Here is a 22,608-nt window from a genome sequence, read left to right as displayed (position 1 = left end):
AAATAAATTTAAACAGTTTGGTGATTTAACTACTGCATAATTCACAACTGAATCAAATCTTTTGTCTGGGTGAGATTTTAGTCAGATTCGCAGCTGTGCTGCAATATGCACATCGATTATCTTTAGTCAAAGCAGCTGTTTTAGTTTTTTGAAGCAGCATATCCACTGAGTCATTTATAAAGACAGTTTAATTACCTCTGCTTTCTATGGGGCTGTTAAAACACAGAGGGAATTTCATCAAAAGAAATTTTGGTTCTTAAAAAACGTTTTTTAGAAGATTAATTTCTTTGGTCATTCCTGGGGTTCTTTCTGCTGTCATGTCTGGACAGCAAGCAGACTTTTCAAAGTGCGTCGATAAGAGACTGGAACTGACCCGGCTGGGGACCACACTTGCAAGAGGGGTCGATGGAAGGACCAGAACACCCAGTCTTTAATTAATTTGGGGTTTTATTTATTTAGCAGGGTTTCGTCTTGCTTGAGCCACATTTCTCCGGGAAGCCTTGTTTTCATCGCTCCAAAAGAACTGAGGAGGACTCCGAGCTCCACACGCGCATTCACACAACCAGGACCAGAGTCGGTGCGCTCTAGCAGAAAGCATCCAACCTCTTCATCTCACGGCTCAGTCAACTGTCTGTACTCCTCTCCATACCTCCAAGCTTAAACTACTGACTCTCTATAGATCCCCCCCCTCAGCGAGAGAGCTATTATTTATTTTTCCTTGACATTTTTCCAAACTGAGCACAGAGCGCATCACTAGTCGGGACTCTTGATTTTCTTTTGCTGTAAGTTTTCGCACTGTCGGGGAGGAAGAGATGGCAGTCCCGGTGAAAACAGCACTGGCTCTCCTGGTTCTCACTGCAGGAAGTGAGTAGCTTCATCTTTTCAAGCGTTTCTGGAACGGAGCGCACGACTCCTGCTGTGCCTGCGGAGCTTCCATAGCTCCGCTTTGTATTTGTCCTAAGCGCTCTAATTGAATAATTATTACTCTTTCAGCAAATAAGTTGTATTTAGTGCTATATATTTGAATTCTCGGGCATTGTTTGTTAGTAGTTTGCCTTTAGACAGCACCATCAGGCAGGCCAGTGAGGTAAGTCGTTATATTTTCGTGCGTCAGACATTTATTTAAGCACGTGATTTTCGCTTCGCCACAATTAACCCGCGTATTGCTTAAACGCATCCACTGAATCGTGATAGGATTAGCTGGTTTTTACGCAAATTTGTTTTTGTGCAAATGTTACACTTGATTTAAAGCTTCAGACACATTAACTTCATTTATGACTCATTGAGCCGCTGCAGATTGTTCAGCGGTGTGCATGAAAAGTCGTGTACTGTAGGTGTTGTGTGTGGCCCCCACCGCGCTGAAAAAAACACCTGATGGGAAACCTTGATGCTTGTGAAAGTACCAGACGTTTGACGCAGACGTTCTTGTCAGTGAATGATTGGTGGAAGTTGGAGTTTCTCGTTCCTGTCAAATTGAAAACAAAAGAGTTGTGATTTGTTGCAGGAGCTGTCCCTGGTGCTGAAATGCAGAAAGAGCTGTTGAGGAAAGATTGATAATATTCAGAAAATTGTGTGCAGCTACTGAGTGTCATTTATAATGAATTATATGATAAATAATAGTATAGATTAACACAAATATAAATAATTTTCTAGTTAAACTGTAGCAAAAAATATAAGATATAAACTAAAATGAAGTCATTTGATAATAAAATATCTGAAAGCAAAGTAGCTCTGGACAGTGGTTCAGCATAGGATGTTTGTTTGCAAAATTGTATTTAAACAGAGCTATCTCAGTTATCTTATCTTAGGTCTATCTTAAACTCAACGACTCACCCGTGCTCTGTCAGCAGCTGAGGTGTTCATGACAGTTTCTTTCTCTGCAAGCAAACATTTACTGTGCTGTTCCTGTAGAACATAAACCTAATACGTCACCATAGGATTTGTTTTTCCTCATGTCTGGGCAATTGTCTCCCCTTTCCATTCTCTGCAAGTGTCCCTTGGCTTAACTTTTCTTTTCCCAGAATTCTTTGCTGCTATAGTATATATTTTCTTTGCTTCCTACAGTTTCACTTGCCAGTTAGATGCTTTTATTATTTAGGTAACATCTTTCATCTGTTGCTTTTGTAAACTCATTAAATATTCGAGAGTACTGGAAAACACAACATCCACGTTTTGCATTCTGTACTTATTTTTTATGATCTTCCTGCAGTTACACAGGTGGGCTGAAACATGCAGCTGTTTGTTTGTACCAGCAATCAGCAGGGCTAATTATCACTTTGTAGTTTTTTGAGGGAGAAAAAGGTTTACATGGTGTCACTGATTGAATGAATGGATGTATGGATAGATGAATGGATGGACGGATGGATGGATGAATGGATGGATGGACGGATTAAAGGCTGCATGGTCTTACAGTCAGCAATTTTATGTAAAGTTAACAGTGCGAGATCAGAAATAGTGAAAAAAGCTTCTTTATGACATTCACTGTCTCTAGAAGCAGGGCAAACAGGGGAGCAAGAAGTGAAGAAAGAAGATCAATTTTTACATTTCCCCTCAGATCTGTCTATCACAGATCTGTCAGGCAGTAGTTCATGTTGTGTAAGATTGAGTGACTAGTTGGAATTTGGTCACATGACATTAAAGGCATTTGTGTGGCATAAAGCTTGTCTTGGATGGCAAGACACACTGTGTGAATTCAGGTCAAGGACAGATGAAGAATACCTTGTTTTGGTCCACTTTATAGAACATCCTAAAAACAAATGTGCAAGATGTAAACTGTGAATCCGTGCTGTCATTATTCTAATCTGATGACACAAACCAACAATATATCTGAATCATCGTTGTTTTTTTGGTTTTTCGTGACGTCTGTGTGGATTTTATGTGGGCGGGACAGACTTGTAGAGTAATCTCTGATTGTGTTGGAGCCTCTGTGCATCAGAAATGCAGGTATTTTTATTTTAGTGACCATGAATTATTGAGGTGTGGAAAGTGCAGAAGCAGACAGGAGTGTCTGTGTGTGCCTGTGTGTGTGCAGCATGCTGAGTGTGATGAAACCTGCTGATAGGTACTCAACACTCCAGTGTCCCCCAGTTTTAAACTCATCTTAACAAATGCTGTCAAAGTTAACACCCTTCCCGCTTACATCACTGTGCGGAGTCAACGTCTCCATGACGGCAACTGTCTTCTCTTTCTTTTTGAGATGGGTTTATTTTTGTGCCGCATCTTTTACATTTTTAAGCAACAATGATAGCTCCTACTCTTGTCTGGATGAGAAGAGTCAGTGAAAAGCAGAGACTTATCTCACCATAGAATGGGCTTTTATTTTTGCAGGGACTGAGCAACACATGAATGTAAAAACAAAACAAAAACCCCATAGATTACATTGGGATTGTATGTAAGATGTACAGCTTGTATATCAAGCTGCATATCTTAATTTTATTTAACTAAATTTCAACTTTCATGAAATATTGTTACAAAAAGTAAAATGTTAATGGCAAAAAACAAATTTAAAAAGCTGTTAATGACAAAAAAAAACACAGGAGAAAACCAATTCGACACATGAAAATTCCAAAGAAAATTGTGTTTCAACCTCAAACCCTCCTTTCTGACGTTAGACCTCTTGAGAACTGGCGTCTACATTCGAGGACATCACATTGTGGGTTTGATTACCACTGTAGTTAATTCTGATTACCTGGGGCCCTGTGACTACGAAATAAAAAAGGTGAATCAAACAAGAGCTTGGATCTCAAGGTTAACCCTTGAACTGCTTGCTCAACCAAATGGGAGAAAAACTAAAACTAAAACTAAACTAAAAACGGATTGTGACAAAGAATTAGCAGGAAAAAAAAACAATTTTAAATTTAATTTTGTCTTGGTTGGGTAGTTGGGTAAATGTTTGATAAACTCATCAGCCAATCTGCTTTGCAGTGAAAGGAAGGATTAATACTAATACTAATACAACCAACAATCTCTTGCTTTTTTCCTCATTTTAACTGCAGGAGTTGACATTACCTAATGTCCAGAAATAAAAATTCTCTTAGAGAATGGGAAACAGAAATTCTTAAACATCTAATGATGTTGCAAACCTGTTAAAAAACTGTCATTTTATTTGAAATAGCAGAGATTTGATTGTGTAGTTGAAGCTAATTGTGAGTGTGTTTAAGACTGGTATACCAAATTCTCTGTGTGCTTTGAACAAATGTGCACACCAAGAGCGGTTGTCGAGTATTATGTCTAAATCTCATTATACAAATGAACAAATCCTCAATTCATTCTCCTTTATCAGATAATTCCACTATTCAGGGAGGAGTTCTGTCCCTCAGTTTGATGTTGTTGTGGTTTGTTGTGATGTGTTTCCTGTTGTCCCCTTTTCCTGTGACACGTCTGTGTCTGTTCCTGACAGACAGGCCATTGTGTCTGACAATATTTACCCCCGAGTGTCTGTCACAGCTGCTCAGATCAGATGCTTGTGTCTCCTCTTCAGATGGAGGGCAGTCAGTCACGGGTTTCTACAGACGGATGGTGTGAGAGGAATGCATGTCTCCACTGCTCCCGCCCACTTTAAGACCTTCATTCTTCATAATAGCTGCTTCTCACGTGTCAAAAATATAGTTGACAGTTGAACATCATGTGCCAGGACAGTATGTGAACAGTGCAAGGAATATTCCCATTAAAAAGTAACTCCATGTGTCTGCTGCAGTAAGAAGATATTCACATCTGACATCTGAGTGAGACTTTAACTACCCGACCAAGGCAAAACTATACAATGAGGAATATTCTGTTGTATTTCCTATAATATATAATTACTTATAATCCAGCAGGAATTGTGGGGTTTAAAGGACAAATAACGGAACTGAGAATTAAATTGGATTATTTCAAACTGTTTGGTGTAACAAAAGCTCTCTGACCCAGTCATTTATGGTTTGAAGTAAATTATGGATGAAATCAGGCCTGTGGTGTTAGTGTGTGTGTGTTGTTTGTGACAATGTTGTCATGTGCAGGGGGGTGGCTAGAGAGCCGGTTGGACCCAGAAGCAGAGGCGGAGGCACGAGGATCAGGGACTAGTGGGTTTAATACAAGAAAACAAACAAAAAGCGCTGCAGAGCAGGTTCACAAAACAAAAACAAAAACAAAAACTTACTTGGCGAGGCATGAAACGTGGACGAGGCAAGAGACAGGACCATGGCCTAGACAGGACATGAACACCATAACAGAGGTAATGAACCAGCACAGGAGGAAGGCAAAGACAAGACTTAAATACAGACAGGGCAGACAAGACACAGGTGGACACGATCAGGGCTGATGGGGACCAAAGGAAGTAAAACTCAAGAAACAAGACAAGACAGGACCTTTCAAAATAAAACAGGAAACAGAAAACAAGACAGAACAAGAACTAAGACGAAAAACAAGACAACAAACTCAAAACCATGACAAATGTGACCCTATGGTACTGTGTAAAGTTGCACTGCAGGATGGAGGAATTAAAATCGCGTGTATGTTGATGCCATGGACGGTTGCTCTTATTGCAAAGTCTTTACATAATATGTTTTATCACAGCAGCACATATTGGTGACTGTATGGCACAAGATTTTAGATTGTTTTTGCACATTATGTGTCAGTTTCCAGTTATGGATCTGTTACATGTTTTTAATAACTTTGACACCAATTAACATCAAATGAAGTTGAATAATGACAATTGTGGGGGAGCTCTTTGAAGTACAAACTTCAACCCAGATTTAGTGAAAGGGATCAACATGTTAACAACTGAAACTGAATCCCAGCTTTCTCAAGGTCTTATTCTCAGTTATGATCAAGACAGTTTTCCTTTTGTGATTATGTCCTTATTTTTGTGTGTGCAGCTGCCTCGTGTGCAGAGGTAGAGGAGCGACTAGTAAATCACCTGTTGTCACCGGAACGGTACAACAAGCTGATCAGACCAGCTGTCAACAACAGCCAGCAGGTCACCATTTACATCCAAGTGTCTTTGGCCCAGCTCATTAATGTGGTGAGGAAGTACACTAATAAATCCATAAATCCATCCATCCATCCGTCTGTCTGCCGTCCGTCCATCCATCCATCCATCCATCCATCCATCCATCCATCCATCCATCCATCCATCCATCCATCCATCCATCCATCCATCCATCCATCCATCCATCCATCCATCCATCCATTCACCTGTACATAAACATATTTGTTAATTGATCTATCGATCCAAAAAATGGCTGGAATAAAGCCAAAATAGAAATTATGAATACTGACAAAGTATTCTGATCTTGTGTTGTCAGTAATAGCATTCGCTCATAACTTACTTGAAATGCTATAATCTTACATATAGGGCACATATTTCTGCACCTGCTTTTAGCATTGGTTTGAAAACGTTCTCTCTGGGGTTCACATTAAAAAAAGGGAATTGTGCAACCAACAAAACATTTCTTTGCAATAGGGGGTTACTTTAAATCCAAATTTGGTTACAAAGGAAGCAATGAGAGTGGAGTGTGTTGTAAAAATAAAAGTAGGAGCACAAGGACAGGTTCTTTAGTAATTCTGAGTTAATTTGACCAATATCTGGTAATAAATACGCTTGCCAGGGCTTTGATGTTTTATGAAGTTTTAAAAAAAATCCTTCTTTACTTCAATGTTTATTAAGGAATCACATATTTTTTTAGTGAAGTCTTGATGATTAAAAAAGTGTTTTAGCCTGAGAAAAACTTTGTTGCACGACGAACACTATCCCAGCTGTATTTAGTCAAAGCTGGGTAAACCCTGCATTTCCAGTTGAAGAAATCCTGGTCATGCACAGTCAAACCATGCAGACTCCAAACAGAATGGCCCCAGCTGGGAGTTGAACCAGGACCTCCCTCAGCTGTAATAATTGTACCGACACTGATAATCATGTCTGTACTGACCAAATGTTCATGTTTTACTTTAAATGGTTTGTGAGCACACACAAGATCATCTGAAAAGAACCACATGTCATCGTATCAACCCTGCAGGGATATTTGTCTGTGTTTCAGAATGAAAGGGAGCAGATCATGACCACCAACTGTTGGCTCACTCAGGTTTGTGTTCAGTATTTTTTTAAAATCTTTTTTCTTTGTAATGGTCTGTGCACTTATGTCTGCAGCCGCTTGCAGGGGCCAAGCAAATGGTATTATGTATGTATTAGTCATTGCAACACATAAAAATTCATGCTAACACACTGGTACGTCTTCACAGTTTGTTGCAGAAGAGCAGTTTGTACTATATGTAGTTGGTTCACTGGTGAGGTCGGCTCCATGCGAACACAGCAGCATGGCTTTGTAAAAAAACACAATTTGACAGCTGACTCAACTGGAACCTTCGTGGATGAACTAGCATGTTTATATTTTCTGACTTGATATATTGCATATTGGACCTGTTATTCTAATGCACATACAGCTTTTGTTTGCCCCGTCTGCATGGTCTCAAATGAAATCTATTCCTAGACATGTTCTCTTTTGCATCAGGGATGGAACGACTACAGATTAATGTGGGATCCTGATGAATACGATGGAATCAAGAAAATCCGTCTCCCATCACAACACATTTGGCTGCCGGATATTGTTCTTTATAACAAGTATGTTTCCTTTCTTTTGTGAAGAAATATTGTGTTTATGCATAAAATATGCACGATAGAGAATATCAGTCACATAAAAAACTAAAAGCATTTAAAAAGGTAATGATATACTAAAACCAGTGGAATGTTTGTGCAAAAGAACCTTTGAAGGTGGCTGAGTGAACTGTCCACCTCTACATACAGCTCTATCTGAAACTGTCTGGATTCAACGGTTCTATCCAGCAGTACACAATGTTTTGCTTTCACAAAGTGTTGCGATCCCTTGTTTGCAATAACTGCATTTGTGAAGGCCCGTACACACCGGGACGAATATTCGCCAGGCGTTATTCGCCAGTGTTTTTCGCCACGTTTTTTGTGTTCACACCCAGGCGATTTTCGCTGACGGTGAGACGAGCGAACATGCAATTTCATTCCCTGACATTAGATGGCGCTTAATGTAAACAGAAATACTCCTGTACACAAGGTGGCGCTGCGCAACTTTACGATTCTTAAAGTCGCTTTTCACTCAGAAGAAGAGAGCAAGTATTTACGCGCTTGTCAGAATAATACAAAGAAAACATGAATATTTCAAGCATCAGTAGCTCCAACTGGTACTTGGTTCGGGGATATTTTAGAATGTCCGTCATTATTTCTTTGCGGCAGTGTTGACGCTACTTGGCGTCTATCTTCTTCGCTGGTATGTGTGCTCAGCAAGGCAGTTTTGTGTTTGAGCGCCCCCAAGTTGTGTTTTACTGTAACTTCAGAAGCTCCAGACACGTGTGCAAAAGCGCCATTCTCATTGGTCGAATAGATTTCGACGCGACGCGTCGAAAAAAAAAAACGAACCCGAGGCGTTTTTTTTTTGACGCTTTGGCGCGTGGCGTTTTTTCGCGTCGGTGTGCACACTCTCATTGGTGCCCTTTGTTTAGTCACGAGGCGTTAAACGTCGGCGAAAATCGCCGGCGAAATTCGTCCCGGTGTGAACAGGCCTTCTGAGAGTTTACATCTTCGTCCAAAGTCTCTGGGTACTGAACCAACCAATCCAAAAAATAGTCATTGGTTCTGTGACCTTAATATGAAAGAAAATAGAATATTTTCCAGCAGTATCACCACTTGAGGCAAAACACTTGACTTTTTAATTACAATTGATTTTTACATAACTTTATATTATCCAAACTTATTAAAATGTTATCTTAGAACAGACTTATTCAAAATCTTAGTGGCTAATCTCTTATGTAGTTGCAGGGCTTTTGTGTCAACCATAAAAGAAGTCAGAGCCCAGAATTGATTTGCTTTTTTATTTTTTTGAAGAGTCATTATTTTTTAAACATTTACTATTAATGCAGTAACAAAATGTATAGTTAAATGGAACCAGGGTTTTGTACTTATTTACACACTTGATATAGACACCCAATTTAAACAAAAAATACTTTTTGTTCAAAAGGCACCAAAATTCTCAATTGACAATTAGATCTGGAATTTGGTTGTTCAATGAGAAAATCAGTGTTGCTGTTTACAATTTAAAATAATTAAATTTGATGTAAATAATGTAAAGATTTTCCATTAAGAGTTTAATTTAAAGTCAAAACTATAGTATTTCAAATAAAGGTGCTTTTTATGTGATATACATTTCAATTTTAAATTAGAAAAAGCATTTTTAAATTGAAAATCTTTTTTGTTTGAGCAAATGAAAAACAAATATTTGTTACAAGCACAGAGAGTGTAAATCCTACTCCTCTTTTTAATTTGACTTGTTCAGAAACCTCCCTTCTAAAACACCCAATTATTTGCTCTCCATTTAAAACGTTACTCTAACAGGAAGATCCAATTTCAAATCAAAGAACATCTGAACTCAGTAAATAAATGAATGCTCTCTAAAACAGACAAAAAACAGGAAACAGGACATCACCATCAAAATAAAACACAAGGCCAATAAAAACTCATGTAATTGGTTAACTAAGATAAACTGAAACAATATGATGACTCAAAATCGGTGAAGCTCCTTTTTGATTTTGATGTCTTTTGGTCTGGGAAATCAAAAGTCAGAGGAAGAAGTTGCAGTAACTCTATTTTTAATTAGCTTTTGTAAACCATCACATTACAGATTGTTTGATTCCTGGCTTACTTTATAATTGATGGAACTCATTTAATAATGCAACACCTGCAGTAATGGACAAGTGAAGAAAAAGAGTTGGTCTCAGCAGAAGTTAAATGTGCCACTGGTCTGCTGGGATGTCTCTGAGGTCAAACCTTCCTAATGTGTTGAAAAAAATAATTCAACTTTTGACCCATTCCACTGTTTGAAACAGTTTCTGTTAATCTGCAGATTTCTCACAGAAAAAGTATAAATAAACTTTAATTTTAGGATCATTTAAAAGAGAATAAAACCAAAACTACCAGTAGTACTAAAAGTTTGTGGAACTTGAAAACAACCAGAGTTTAGACAATGTCTAAAAGATTTTAAACTTATTCATCTAAATGGGGAAAAAATGGAAAAAATGGAAAAAGCAGAGAAGTCCTAAATGTAGAAAAGTGTTCATACCTGAGCGGTTTTAAAAAGAAATCTAAATTTTTGATGCTGAATAACTTACAGGAGAAAAAAAAGCCAGTGGGGTTGCTTATATGAACTTAGATTTGTTGCTAAAATATTGTCTGTCTGTAAAAAGGTTTTGTACTTGTAATAGGAGATTTGTGCGTCATAATCTCTGAAAATATTTTCTGGTGAGGTTTGTTATCAGGCTAAACTTTCTAACAAAATTAAAATCCTTTTGTGAAGATGTTAAAAATAATAATATCAAAGTCATTTACAATTTTTCTTTTCATCTGTTTGCAGTGCTGATGGGACCTATGAAGTTTCTTTTTACTCCAATGCTGTAGTATCTAACAATGGAGAAGTGGCCTGGCTTCCACCTGCTATTTACAAGTCTGCCTGCAAAATTGAAGTCAGGGATTTCCCCTTTGATCAGCAAAACTGCACCCTCAAGTTCCGTTCTTGGACCTACGACCACACAGAAATCGATCTCATCCTCCTCAGCGATTACGCCTCACGTGACGATTTCAAACCGAGCGGTGAGTGGGACATTGTGTCGCTGCCAGGAAGGAAGAATGAAGATCCGAACGATATCAGATACCTGGATATCACCTATGATTTTATCATTAAGAGGAAACCTCTGTTCTACACCATCAATCTGATCATTCCCTGCATCCTCATCACATCCCTGGCTATTCTGGTGTTCTATCTCCCATCCGACTGTGGTGAGAAGATGACGCTCTGCATCTCAGTTCTTCTGGCCCTGACTGTGTTCTTACTCCTGATCTCAAAGATAGTGCCACCTACATCTCTAGCAGTGCCTCTGATTGGGAAGTACTTGATGTTCGCCATGGTGTTGGTCACCTTCTCTATTGTCACCAGCGTTTGCGTGCTCAACGTGCACCATCGCTCTCCCAGCACACACACCATGCCACCATGGGTGAAGCGTGTCTTCCTGAACCAGCTGCCCTCCTTTCTGTTCATGCGGAGACCTGGCAGCTCCAACATCCGGGAGAGGTTTCGGAAAAAGCACCAGAAGCAGAAGTATGCAGAGCAGAAGCTGTGTGGAGCAGAAGGTGGGATTGGAGGCGGAGTGGCAGATTCCTCCTCTTCCGTCTTTGTGAACGAAGACTCAGCCAAGCGCTACGGCTGGAGGATCAGTGACCTGTCAGAAAACACAGAGTTCAGAAGGAGGATGACTCTTAAGAGCAACATTGATGTGGAGGATGCAGTGGATGGGGTGCGCTACATTGCTGAGAAGATGAAGAGTGAAGATGATGATGAAGGGGTATGTATTTGTTCTATATGTTTAGTAGTTTTTACCAGTTTATAAAAAAAAGGCTCCTAGGGGTGGAAATGATTCACTCCTACTTTCCGACTCATAATTTTTTGTTGCTGATCAAATTCATAGTGGATGTTGATTCACTGACCTTAAATCAATTCAGGACATCTTTAGCCAAAATTTTAACCAGTGCGACTTATAGATACATTTCTGGGTACTGATTAGTGCAGGTGAAGTTTTCCACATTCCTTGTATTTCTTGCAAGATAATCAAGTGTAAATTAAACGTGTGCAAACAAACAAGTAAACAAAAGTTATTAGCGAATTCATTCATATTTTAGTTTCATAAAGGTAAGCCCGCTGTTTAACCACATTAAAATAAGACAAACTAAACCTAATTACTATTACAATAGACCACACTGTATGGCCGCATGTCTTTGCTAAATTGTGTTTAGTGTTTACACACATTGGACTGCAATGATGGCTTGATCATTTTTCACTGTCATCATGTGTGTGTTTTCCGCTGTGATGCACTTGGTCATTTTTATGTTAAAGTAAAATAAACCTACCGTAACTCAATCCAAATGGTATTTTCCAGGATCAAAATAATCAATTTATTTGATTTTTGAACAATTTTTTAAAGGTACAGTTTAATTCGATTAACAACTTGCCTCAGACGGATGGATGAGGTTGCTTCATAGGAATATCAATTGATTCACTGATTAAATTGTTACACATGGCTCTGTAATTAATTATACGAATGCAAACATGCTTAGAGTTGCTATGTAGGTCTACTGACGCAAAGTCCTCTCATGGTTGTAAAGCAGTACCTTGAAGGTGACATGCAGCCTCTGTGGTTGTTTGAGACGAGGGGGTTCTCTTTAATTCAATTCAAATTATTATACAGTGATCAGGTCAGCATTTCACCTTACGCTGTAAATCGTTCTCAAAGTATTTCTTCTTTCAGAATATTTTATTTGACGTTTTTATGTAAAAATTGAATCATATCTTTTCTGAAGCTGATAAAACTCACAATTCAAGGTGCGTTCCCTGGAAGTGTAGTGTCTGGGATTTATCCTCCACACAAGACCAATCTCTTGAGGGGGTTGGTGAGCTTCAGTCAGCGCTGTGGTCAGCAACCATTTGGTGATTTAACAGCCCGATCTAACCATGATGATGAGCACCAAGCAGAGAGACACAGGCAGCAGTGCACAAGACCAATCAATAAATGTGGTCGCACCAGACACAGTCACATTTTGGAAGTTTTATGTTTAGTTCACTGCTGGTCCAAAACAAGCTAGTTTTCATGAATAAGATTAATTAACTAATTGATGTAAAATCGAAATGAATTTGCACTGTTACAAAGTAAAAGACTACCCGAACACTGTGGAGGTTACCTTTAAGAAAACTCAAGAAGACCCAAATTTAGCAGAAAAGACACATGGAAAGCAATAATATGAAGTGCATATCATGGGATTAAATTTGCTCTAACAGAAACAAAACATGCCACTCCTTACAATGTACTGCAACCAGGCTTCAGAATCGTCACTGAGACTCAGATCTGAATTCAGCTGCAGAATCTCAGTTTCATTGATGACCATCATCCACTAAAACGGCTGGCATAAAAAATGATTACTGACTACTTTGGGTTACACAAAAGAAAAGGAAGTAATCTGAAATTTCCCTTTGAGAAAGTCAATGCCAGCTTGTTAGCAGAGACTAATCTGGACTTCGTTATGGTAAGAGGTACCTGTTGACAAAGTGAAAACTAGTTTTGATGATAAATGTGTTACTATTACGCAACATTTTATTGTGTTTTAATGTATACGGTCGGTTTACGAATAATAATTCTCTATACTTTTATCAAATTTTCTCATCTCTGCAGATTATTGAAGACTGGAAATACGTCGCAATGGTGATTGACCGTCTCTTCCTTTGGATCTTTGTTTGTGTTTGTGTGGTTGGGACAGTGGGCCTCTTCGTGCAGCCTCTGTTTCAGAACTACAACACCCCCATTGTTGAGGACTTGGAGCATAACTGAAACCAGAGCATCAAACTCAAATTTTAACCTGACTGAGAAATGAACTTTAGTTCCCTTAACAAACACAGCTCTGGGATTTTTTGCCACATGAAAGGTTTCACACACTGTTCACTGCACCTTGACTGGAAAACCAGACTTTTCAAGCTTCATTCTGCCCTCATCCATCACCCGTCTTCTCCTGCTTTCTCTGTTCCACACCACGTTTAAACTAATATTTTATTTCCTCAAACCTGAGTGCTAAGGTTAGCCAAACTTGAGTAAGCAGTAATAAGAGGCAACAGCTAAAAAGAACAGTGGCCAAGAGGACAAGACTAGTTCTACAGCCAACGGCATCAAACTGTGAAAAAGAAAAAGGTGTTAGAGCAAACACTGTTATTGTCAATCTTTGTAACAGCAGTTTCTTTCTTTCACTCATTTTTTAAAATCTAACATCAAACAATAGCTACATTTTTGTTTCTTGATCAAATGTAATGGAAATAAAATGACTTATTATTTGGAACCATCAAAGACAGGAAGACACTAGTTTGTTTCTGATTTTAAAACCAGTAAAAAGCTATAAAATCGGATCCTTACATTGACAGTAAAGCCTTTTAGAGAAGCTCTGTGGAGATAAAGGATCTGGGATGCCCTTTTTCTTCACCAGTTCCATCTATACAGTTAGAGTTTACAATATTTAGGAAGAGACTAATGGCACAAGAAGCAACAGACTCTTTAAATAAAAATATCCAAGTTTAGTTTGAGAAAAAAGCTTTATTTAAATAAAAAAAAAAAGTTGTTGAAGAAGCTATAATAATGCAAAAAGGAGTTTGCTGCTCTCTGTGTCATTTGCGTAAATTTAAAGCTCTGGCTTTGAGCAGTTTACAGTCATTACCAAGGCAACAAGCAATAATATTTAACCATTAAAAGATTTTTTGCAATTAGTATGCATTTGATGAGACAGATTGTTTCACTGTGTTTTTTTATTAGGTAAGACAACTTGTCTGTGCCAACTGCACTCACCTGTCACTGCTGCTAATGTTTACCAGCAAAAATGCCTGGTTAAATGTTACTTTGTTAATTGTTTTGTCATTTAGTAGAGGACTGAAAGACACTATTTCTTTTTCTCCCCCCTCCTCAGTCACTTATGTTTTGTGGGTTTTATCCTTTAAAATTAAAACTGAGGTGGGGTTTATGTATCTCGCAAAGAGGGATTAATAAACGGAAATGAGAGTAACAAATGATCACAACAAAATGTTTTAACAGTTCTTTAATCTCCAGTTTTTGGTTTATTTTTTAAAAATAGACATATGTTACCAAAGCTCAGGCTCTTTTTCAACCTCTGTTGTAGATTTAGTATTTCTTCTAGCAGATGCATGTATTTATACTTGATATATGACATGTTGGAAAAAAGTAACATTTATTCAGCAACGTCTTCATGGGACATGCATTTGCTGCCACAGTTTGCTCTGTCCGGGTACGAAGTGAAAATGGGCCAGCTGACCACAAATTCATCAAACAGTCTAGGAACCTTAGGGCCCGTCACCTCACCTTCTGTTAAGATGCCAGCGAGGCCATATGACCACTCCAGAGACAATCTGTGAATGAGTGCACGCATCAGAAATCCAAAAAAACTGTAATATGATGCTTCCATATCTGTACTGGCCTGCAGCTTCCTCCTCAAACATAGAGTTTATAAATCCTACTTGCTTCCTTACTATTTGATAGGAAGTCGTGAGGATGATGAAGGTATCAGATGGCACTTGCAATTTTTCTGTACATGCCACGGATAATGAACTTTTCCTAGACCAAAGTTTATGGGTTTTTTTTAATTTGCTAAACTGTTTACATTAAAAAATTAATCAAAAAATATACTGAGAGTAAACAATTTCACTTATCATTCAGGATAAACATTGTAAATGATACATTATTACATCTTTTAAAAAAAGATAATAACCCAAATTACACATAATAATACATTTTACTAATGACATAGTTTTCCATCAGTCATACAAGCTGAGTTTCAGATTGTTGCACTGACTCGTGGAGTTTTCCATCATAATTTTTTACATTTTCTAAACACAAAATTAACCCCCTCATGCCTGACTTTATTTCCAATTTATGAAAAAATATTCTTCAGTGTTTTTTCCTATCAAGTGAAGTCATGGAGTAAATGGTGCTTTGTAAATTAACGACATGGGATGAAGGAGTTAAATGAAGATGTGACATAAAGCTGTAATTATTTTAGTTTTGCAAACTAAGTTTTGTGTAAAAGACAATGTCTGCGTGCACACAGATAACACTGACTTGGAGGTGAACCTGTTTTAACCCATAACCAGGTCTAAACCCGCACACAACTGTGTGAGGAGCAGCCAAATCCCTTCACAGTGTGGGGTTGGAATGAACAAACATGGATGTGCATGTGCACACATACTGACTTAATCCTGTCTGTATAGTAACAGCCAGTGAACTGGAATTGGGTTTAGCAATATATATTTTTGCTCTCATCCTTGTATTACACATAAATTAGATTCTTGACATTTGCATCAATTTCCATTAAGAGAGGCTGCATGAGTGTGAGGAGGACGAAGGGTTTGAAGGGGCTGGCTGGTGAGATTAGTGGTCTGAGAGAGGCTGAATATTGGAGTTTTTCTAATTTAAACTCCATGTGTTTGTTGATCAGTGAGTGCTCCCGAAGAACAGATATCAAGTCTCAAATATATTTCGTTGATTAGTCAAGCTTTTGGTACGTCAGGGATTATTAGTCTCTTACTTACATCAGTGTCACCGCCAGACACTGATGCATAGGTTGTTTTGGCGGATCCTGCATTATTTTTGCTGCTACTGACTCCTGTATCAGCAGCAGATGTTATATTTTCTTCAGTCTCTTCTTCTGTTGTCATTCAAGCATGAAGTTCAGACTAAGACATTCACATCAGTTAGTAAAATTTACGATATATAAGACAGTGAAAATGACCATGTATAAAAATATGTAAAAATAAAAGATATTCTATTATGATCTATAAAATGATATGGGGTTGTAGAGGAAATTTCTTCAAGCAATTTGAGCTTTTCAACTTTTATCTTTGTTCTTTGTTAGTTTGTGTGTTAAAATTATGTTTTTCCCTGTCAGGCTAGATTTTCCCTTGAAACTATCAGCTTTTTTTCTGTCAGTCTACTTTTCAGATTTTGTCAGACCTTCCTCAGGTTGATTTTTCCTTAGTTAAGTTCATTTTTTTAAGTTGTAGTTTTTGCCAAAAAAACTACTTTACTCAACCATCAAAAAATGACACAAATCATTTTAGGTAAATCTTATGCTCACATAATTCTCTGTGCCAGCTAATTTTTTTTGAAAAATCAAATGACCACAACATAATTTTGTAGCAGTACCTATACCCTAGCTTCGTTCTTTTTTCTTTTTTTTACAGTCTTTACAAGAACTTTCACTTTTTTTTGGGGCTATTTTCAAAGGTTTTATACATTATTAATGTTCACATTTGAATGTAAAATATTACTTAATACGTGCTAATCAGTAGAAGGTGATTTGCTGTGGTGACCCCACAGCAAAGTCTCCTTTATTCGAACGGAAAATTTATTTTAAAGCAAGGCTACTCTGGTTAAGCATTAATTTTTTTTACTTCTCTGCCCATGTCTGCTGGTATGACAAAAGACAAAAATCACTAAAAGTTGCAAAAATGTTAAAATTATTTCTGGTTTCTATTTGAAACTCTAATTTTTGTCCTTTAGGGTTAAATGCTCATTTTTTTAACCTTTGCTGGACGTAAAAACAATTTTTGAAAGAAGTTTTTAGTTTATTTCTTTATTCGTAGTTGCTCTAATGTAGTAACTCTTTTTCTTTTTCAACCTTTTTCCCATCTCTTTTTTTTTTTTTTTACCCGTATGCCCTTTCTGTAATTTGCTTGTGTCACCAAACAGGCAGACAGCTGGTTCCAATTGTAGAAGGTTTATTAGCTTAGCTAAAAGTCCACAAAGCTAAATCAGGGTCAGGCAGGCAGGGGTAAATAATGAGCATGGGCGCATCAGAGACGAGACTAGAGTAGTCAGGATCCAGGCGAGAATCTGGGCTTGTGACAGGCAAACGGAGACAGAGACGGAGACGGAGACGGAGATGGAGATGGAGACAGAGATGGAGACAAAATAGGGTCAGGTAATCAGAAGATCAGGTCTGAATATGCCACTCTGTAATGCTGGCAGAGTGGCACAAACAATACTTTGCACTGAATGACGCTCAGTACAGTGCTTAAGTGTACTGTCAGTGATTGCACATGAGAGTCAGGTGTGGGGCATCTAGAAACTGTGCTGGGGTTGGGAGATGTAGTGTGTTTAGAACTCTGGAGAGGTTTCCCGCTGATGACCAGAGGGGGAGAAACAGCTCTGACTTCTGACACCTTATTTATTAATTCATTCATTAATTCATTCATCTTCTTCCGTTTTGTCTCTTTTGGGATCACGGGCTGTCGGAGCCTAACCCGGCTTGTCGCAATCAGCTTATTTTTCCATTTTGTTATATTTTCTTTTATACTTGGAACCCATTTTTTCTAATTAATTTCTCTGGAGACTGTGACAGGGTTTTTCTCAGCAGTGACGAAATAAAAAACTCGAAAATAAAATGACCAAGCCAACAGACTCCAAAGATCTAACAATGGGACTTTATTGTTCACAAAAGAAAAAGAAAATATCAGAGAAAGAATACAACTGTCTCTGGGATAGCTTGTTGCCACCACTGCAACCAAGACTGCTCTGTCCCAACTGGGAAAAATTCACCCCTCATAAAAGCTTACCCCCTCCCACAGGGCAGTTCACCACACACTTCTTTAGAAGAAATTCATGCCTTGCAGCAGCCTGGAGGATTCCTAAACATTACACCAAAATTACAGATATTTAAAAAAAATAGCAACAAATGAAATACAGAAATAAGTTTGAATCAGTTAGACAGAAAGGGAAACAAAGCAAAAAAAACCAAAACACCCAAACAATTCTAAAATTTGACGTCATTTCCTGTTTCCTGTGGATGATATGTATGCTGATGTGTGCAATGCTATAGTTTGTGGAGGGAAACTTAGATGGTGAGTAAGATTCAATTGAAACTAAGTGTGCACCCTTAGAATTAAAGAAATGATAAGTTGTGTTAAAATGTGAATATTTGTTTGCCTGGGTGTGTCCGGTGAAAACTATAAACTGCCACTAGGCTCGGAGAAAAGAGACAAACCATTTTTGAGGTGCTGTTCTGCAACCTGTGACAGTACTTCATCACAGACATGTTTGAACATTCTTTCCTTAGATTCTTTTTTGTGTTCTTTCATATTTTATTTCGGTACATTTTTTCCACAACATGTTTTTAATCTTGAATACAGTCATCAGTCAAACCTTTTAATGCATGAGACTGCACCATGTTTCTGGTGTTTTTCTGTCCTTACTTATATTAACATGATGTACAGTCACATAAAACTAATCATTTCTAATTTCCGTTTAATTAATTCTGTCAAAAGAAATGATAAAATTAAAAATCTAATTTGTCTATACTTTGTTCGCCTATTCCATGGCCTTGAGGCTGTGGATGAACATTATTGTTACTTTGTTTTTTTCGTTATTGATTTTGATTGCTTTTGTCGAATTTTAGAGTTAAAATGTCTAACATTCCATTTACAAGTGCTCCAAAACAACTGTCTTGCACTCTCAGCTCTTGTTCAGACAACAGTAGTACAGCTGCTGTACTGTTAACAGCGGTTACCTTGTGGTCTCCTCGTGGGGTCAGGAAGCGTGACCAAAGACATAAAAGTAGGCGAATGGAGCAAGAGAGCAGAAAGAAGCAGCAAAAAATAATGACGGAGATGATAAAACTCTGCCATAAACAAGGAGCACTGCATTGTTTTTACCTGATATTAAGAAAATCGGCATAAAAAAACATTTAGATTACATTTTTGTTAAAATTTTAAATTGTTTTAATTTTTACGCATATTCTCATAAGAAATTAACTGAGACGATGCTTGAAAGGTTTAACTGAAACACACATAAATCAACACACGCAGGCAGAAATACTTTTCCAAATCAGATAAGCATCAGCTCCTATCTCATGTTTGCACTGGCATGTTTTAAATCTATTCTTTTCCCATGTTATAATCAGACTCCCGCACCTGGATACTTCTTGTTGAGTGTCAGCAGTTTCATCTGTTTCCCGTTGCCGGCTGTTGTCCTCCATCACAGCCATAAGACATCCCTTTGGAATTTATACCTGCCATTTCAGCTCTGTGGTCGATATTTATGAACTACATTAGTGCATTACAGAATGTGTTGCTGCCATGCTGTTGAGTCAGGCTGCTATCAATCTTTTCCTCTGAGCTGCTGAGCCACAGAGACGTGGTCCAAACACTTTGCAGGGATTTAAACTGGGCCTGGGGCTGTTGAGTAACTCACCAACTAGGAATAAAAGGTCTTATGAAGTGCTGGTTGATCAGAGGGCATGCTGCTCACTAGTGGTCGAAGATTTTACTGCAGAGTGGGCTGCTGCCATCAGGTAGGCTTCTAAAGCTTGAAATTCTTAATTTCATGTAGATTTATGAATTGCAGAGTCAGATAAGAACTAAAATTGACATCTTACAGGGATGAGACTGCATCAACAAACTTGTCATGCAGCAGCTTGCTCCAGAAATGTCACCAGGTATCTGATTTAAAAAAAAAATTAAAGAAAATAGCATGACGATGTTTCGACACATTGCTGTAAGGCTGCTGACAGGGATTGGGCCGGTTGTTAATCAGGGTATTTCTAACACATTTCAAACTGATTAGAAATGCCCTGGATCTTTGAGGAGCACATCGTCTGTAATGGCACGCTCAGCTGGGAGGCTTTTCTTCTTTTGCAGACATGAGAAGGTCTTGCATTGACCTCATCAGGCAGCAGCTGCTTCACCTAAAATGGCACAAATGAACAAGGACATGATAAAATATAAGATCAACAAAAGCATAACAACAAGGTTGTTGCGTTGCAACACATTCTCTTACATTCATTTTAGTTTGGGAGAGAAAAAAACAGGAATGTGCTCAAACAGGAGTTCATGACAAAAAAATGGAGTTCATAGGGAGAGTAGTCACAGAAATATAGCAGTTTAATTAGCAGCAATTGGCTTTAATCAGATATCTCTGACTTGTGCTGTGAAGGGATTTAATGACTTGCTAAAGGCTGGAATCAAGTGCAGCATGACCAGCCTCACCGCTTAGAGTGGACACTTGGTAAGAGAGAAACAAGCAGGAAAATGTTGTTAATGGGAGCTGAAGATAAGAAAGGATCAATTTAAGCTGAGGATGAGTTGATGGGAGGGGGGGATTGAGGTCTGGTTTGCATGAGGGCTGAGTGGGGTCATAGAATGGAGCGTGACTGACATTTTTGACCAATGTGGAGAGAAAAACAGGTTTTTAGAGTGGGCCTGTTGAAGTGATATGATGGTAGAGTGAATAAATATTGGACAGAACCAAAAAAAATGATTAGAAAAATTTTGTCTTTTTTCTGTTGGACCTGCAGGAAGTAAAAATGAAAGTGATTTTATATAATGATTGCTTCAGGGTGGTGAAATCTTTTGTAGCTGGCTAAAAGAATATCATCCACAATTAGTATCTAAATAAAAGTCATTTTCTGCACCAATTTAATTGAAAAAAAATGTCCATTTAACTTTCAGACATTTGTTCATTTTGAACTGTGGTAAAAATCTGGATTTAAAACACATTTGTGTTGTAACTGTTTAGCAGTCTTAAGACAACCAGTGGCTTTTCTTGTAATGGTTTTTCATGTAATTTTGTTTTGGTTTAAAATGTTATGTTTATTTTTTTTTTGTATTTTTATTTTTATTTTTCATTGTGATCTGTAATGTGTTTTTGTGATGAGTGATTTGTTGATGTGATTTACACTTCAAGGCCACCGTACAATGGGAGCACTAAGCTGAAACTTTATAAACAAGTAATAAAATATTTATTTACACTAAATACTTTTTCCTAGATATAGGGTTAGGCACTGGATGGGATGCAAAAATTGTGATTTGATCTCTTATTTATGTTTTCATCCAGAACCAGAAGTGACAGCAACCTTGGGCTAGAGCAAATCAAATTGAAATACTACTTCCTTATTTCCTTCTAATAAAAATATTTAGTATGGATAAAAACCTCAGTCAGCAATAGTGCCCACTGAGTTCATTTAATCTTACATGTGGTTGAAATTTCTACCCAAGAATCTCTTAATGCCTCTTGATTTCTTAACACCTAACCAATCTGCAAATAAATTAGCAAAAGTGATATTATAAAACAAACAACATTAAGATAGGGGAACATTTTTCAAATCATGAGACAGTGAAGAAATATTGAAGCAAAGTGATATTAAAATGTAATTATTTTTGTGAAAACAAGATGTGCTAACTAAACAAATTATTCTAAGGTCTTGAAAATATCAGCCACTTTGATAAGAGGTTAAGACTGTTCTTATCCAGCAGAACAAATTCTCTCCTTTAAGTAAAAATGGATGAAACCAACTTCTAATACTTCCTCATGAATCTTTTTTTGAGCAGTGATGGACACATTTAATGATAGTTGGATGTTTTATTATTTTCCTTTTGCACATCAGTACTGAGGCGTCTGGTGTGCTGGCTCAACCCCATGAAAGCACAATATTTTTATTTGCCAGACTCTCATCAATATGTCCCTAATCTGTGCAAACAATAATCTGAACTGTTATTTTTTTTTAACACTGGATCATCCCAATTAAAACTTTCTATTTTTCCTGCAGGAGATGATTTATTTTCTAATTAGGTCAAAACACAAAGCCTGCTGCTGCAATTATCAACAATGAGAAAAGCTGAGCATGAATATTACATTTGATCGAGGAGTGACAAAAAAATTGTTGCTGAAAGACACCTAATCTTTGCGGATTTATATAGAATCCCACTGCAGGTACAAACATGGTAAAAATGCAATCAGCAGGGTCGGGGAAGTTATTGCTAAAACTGCCTAAAAAAGGATGTCATCATCAGCAAAAGCTAGTTTGCAAGTTGTTTATATGTGGACATCACATCCCGTAATGAAGCAGAGCAATAACCTGCTTGCGGGACTGTAAGATGAAACCCACTTGAGCTGTCTTCTCTAATGTCATTCAGGTTTAATCTCTGCTAACAGCTCTCTGTGCTGCCTCGAGGTTTACTTACTGTG

At 37.8% G+C, this 22,608-nt stretch overlaps 1 protein-coding gene across 1 annotated transcript; it reads left to right on the top strand.

The window, feature by feature from the left end:
• Window positions 1-516: 516 nt before the first annotated feature.
• Window positions 517-14,649, top strand: LOC101163178 (neuronal acetylcholine receptor subunit beta-2-like). The gene is made up of 6 exons (XM_011480076.3): window positions 517-864; window positions 5,856-6,001; window positions 7,014-7,058; window positions 7,485-7,594; window positions 10,407-11,391; window positions 13,270-14,649. The coding sequence occupies exons 1-6, from the start codon at window positions 813-815 to the stop codon at window positions 13,423-13,425; spliced, it is 1,494 nt and encodes a 497-aa protein (XP_011478378.1). The 5' UTR covers window positions 517-812; the 3' UTR covers window positions 13,426-14,649.
• The last annotated feature ends 7,959 nt before the right edge of the window (window positions 14,650-22,608 follow it).

This window comes from Oryzias latipes, chromosome 10 (assembly GCF_002234675.1).
Source record: "Oryzias latipes chromosome 10, ASM223467v1".
Lineage (NCBI taxonomy): Eukaryota > Metazoa > Chordata > Actinopteri > Beloniformes > Adrianichthyidae > Oryzias > Oryzias latipes.
Note: the sequence above shows the minus strand (reverse complement) of the source record. Positions and strands in the feature narration are given on the sequence as shown.

Bases quoted from the DNA above. Each gene is read 5' to 3' on its own strand.
- LOC101163178 (XM_011480076.3), top strand. From the start codon at position 813: ATGGCAGTCCCGGTGAAAACAGCACTGGCTCTCCTGGTTCTCACTGCA. The intron at 865-5,855 runs GTGAGTAGCTTC...TTGTGTGTGCAG, and splicing joins CCTGGTTCTCACTGCAGGAA to CTGCCTCGTGTGCAGAGGTA. The intron at 7,059-7,484 runs GTTTGTGTTCAG...CTTTTGCATCAG, and splicing joins CCAACTGTTGGCTCACTCAG to GGATGGAACGACTACAGATT.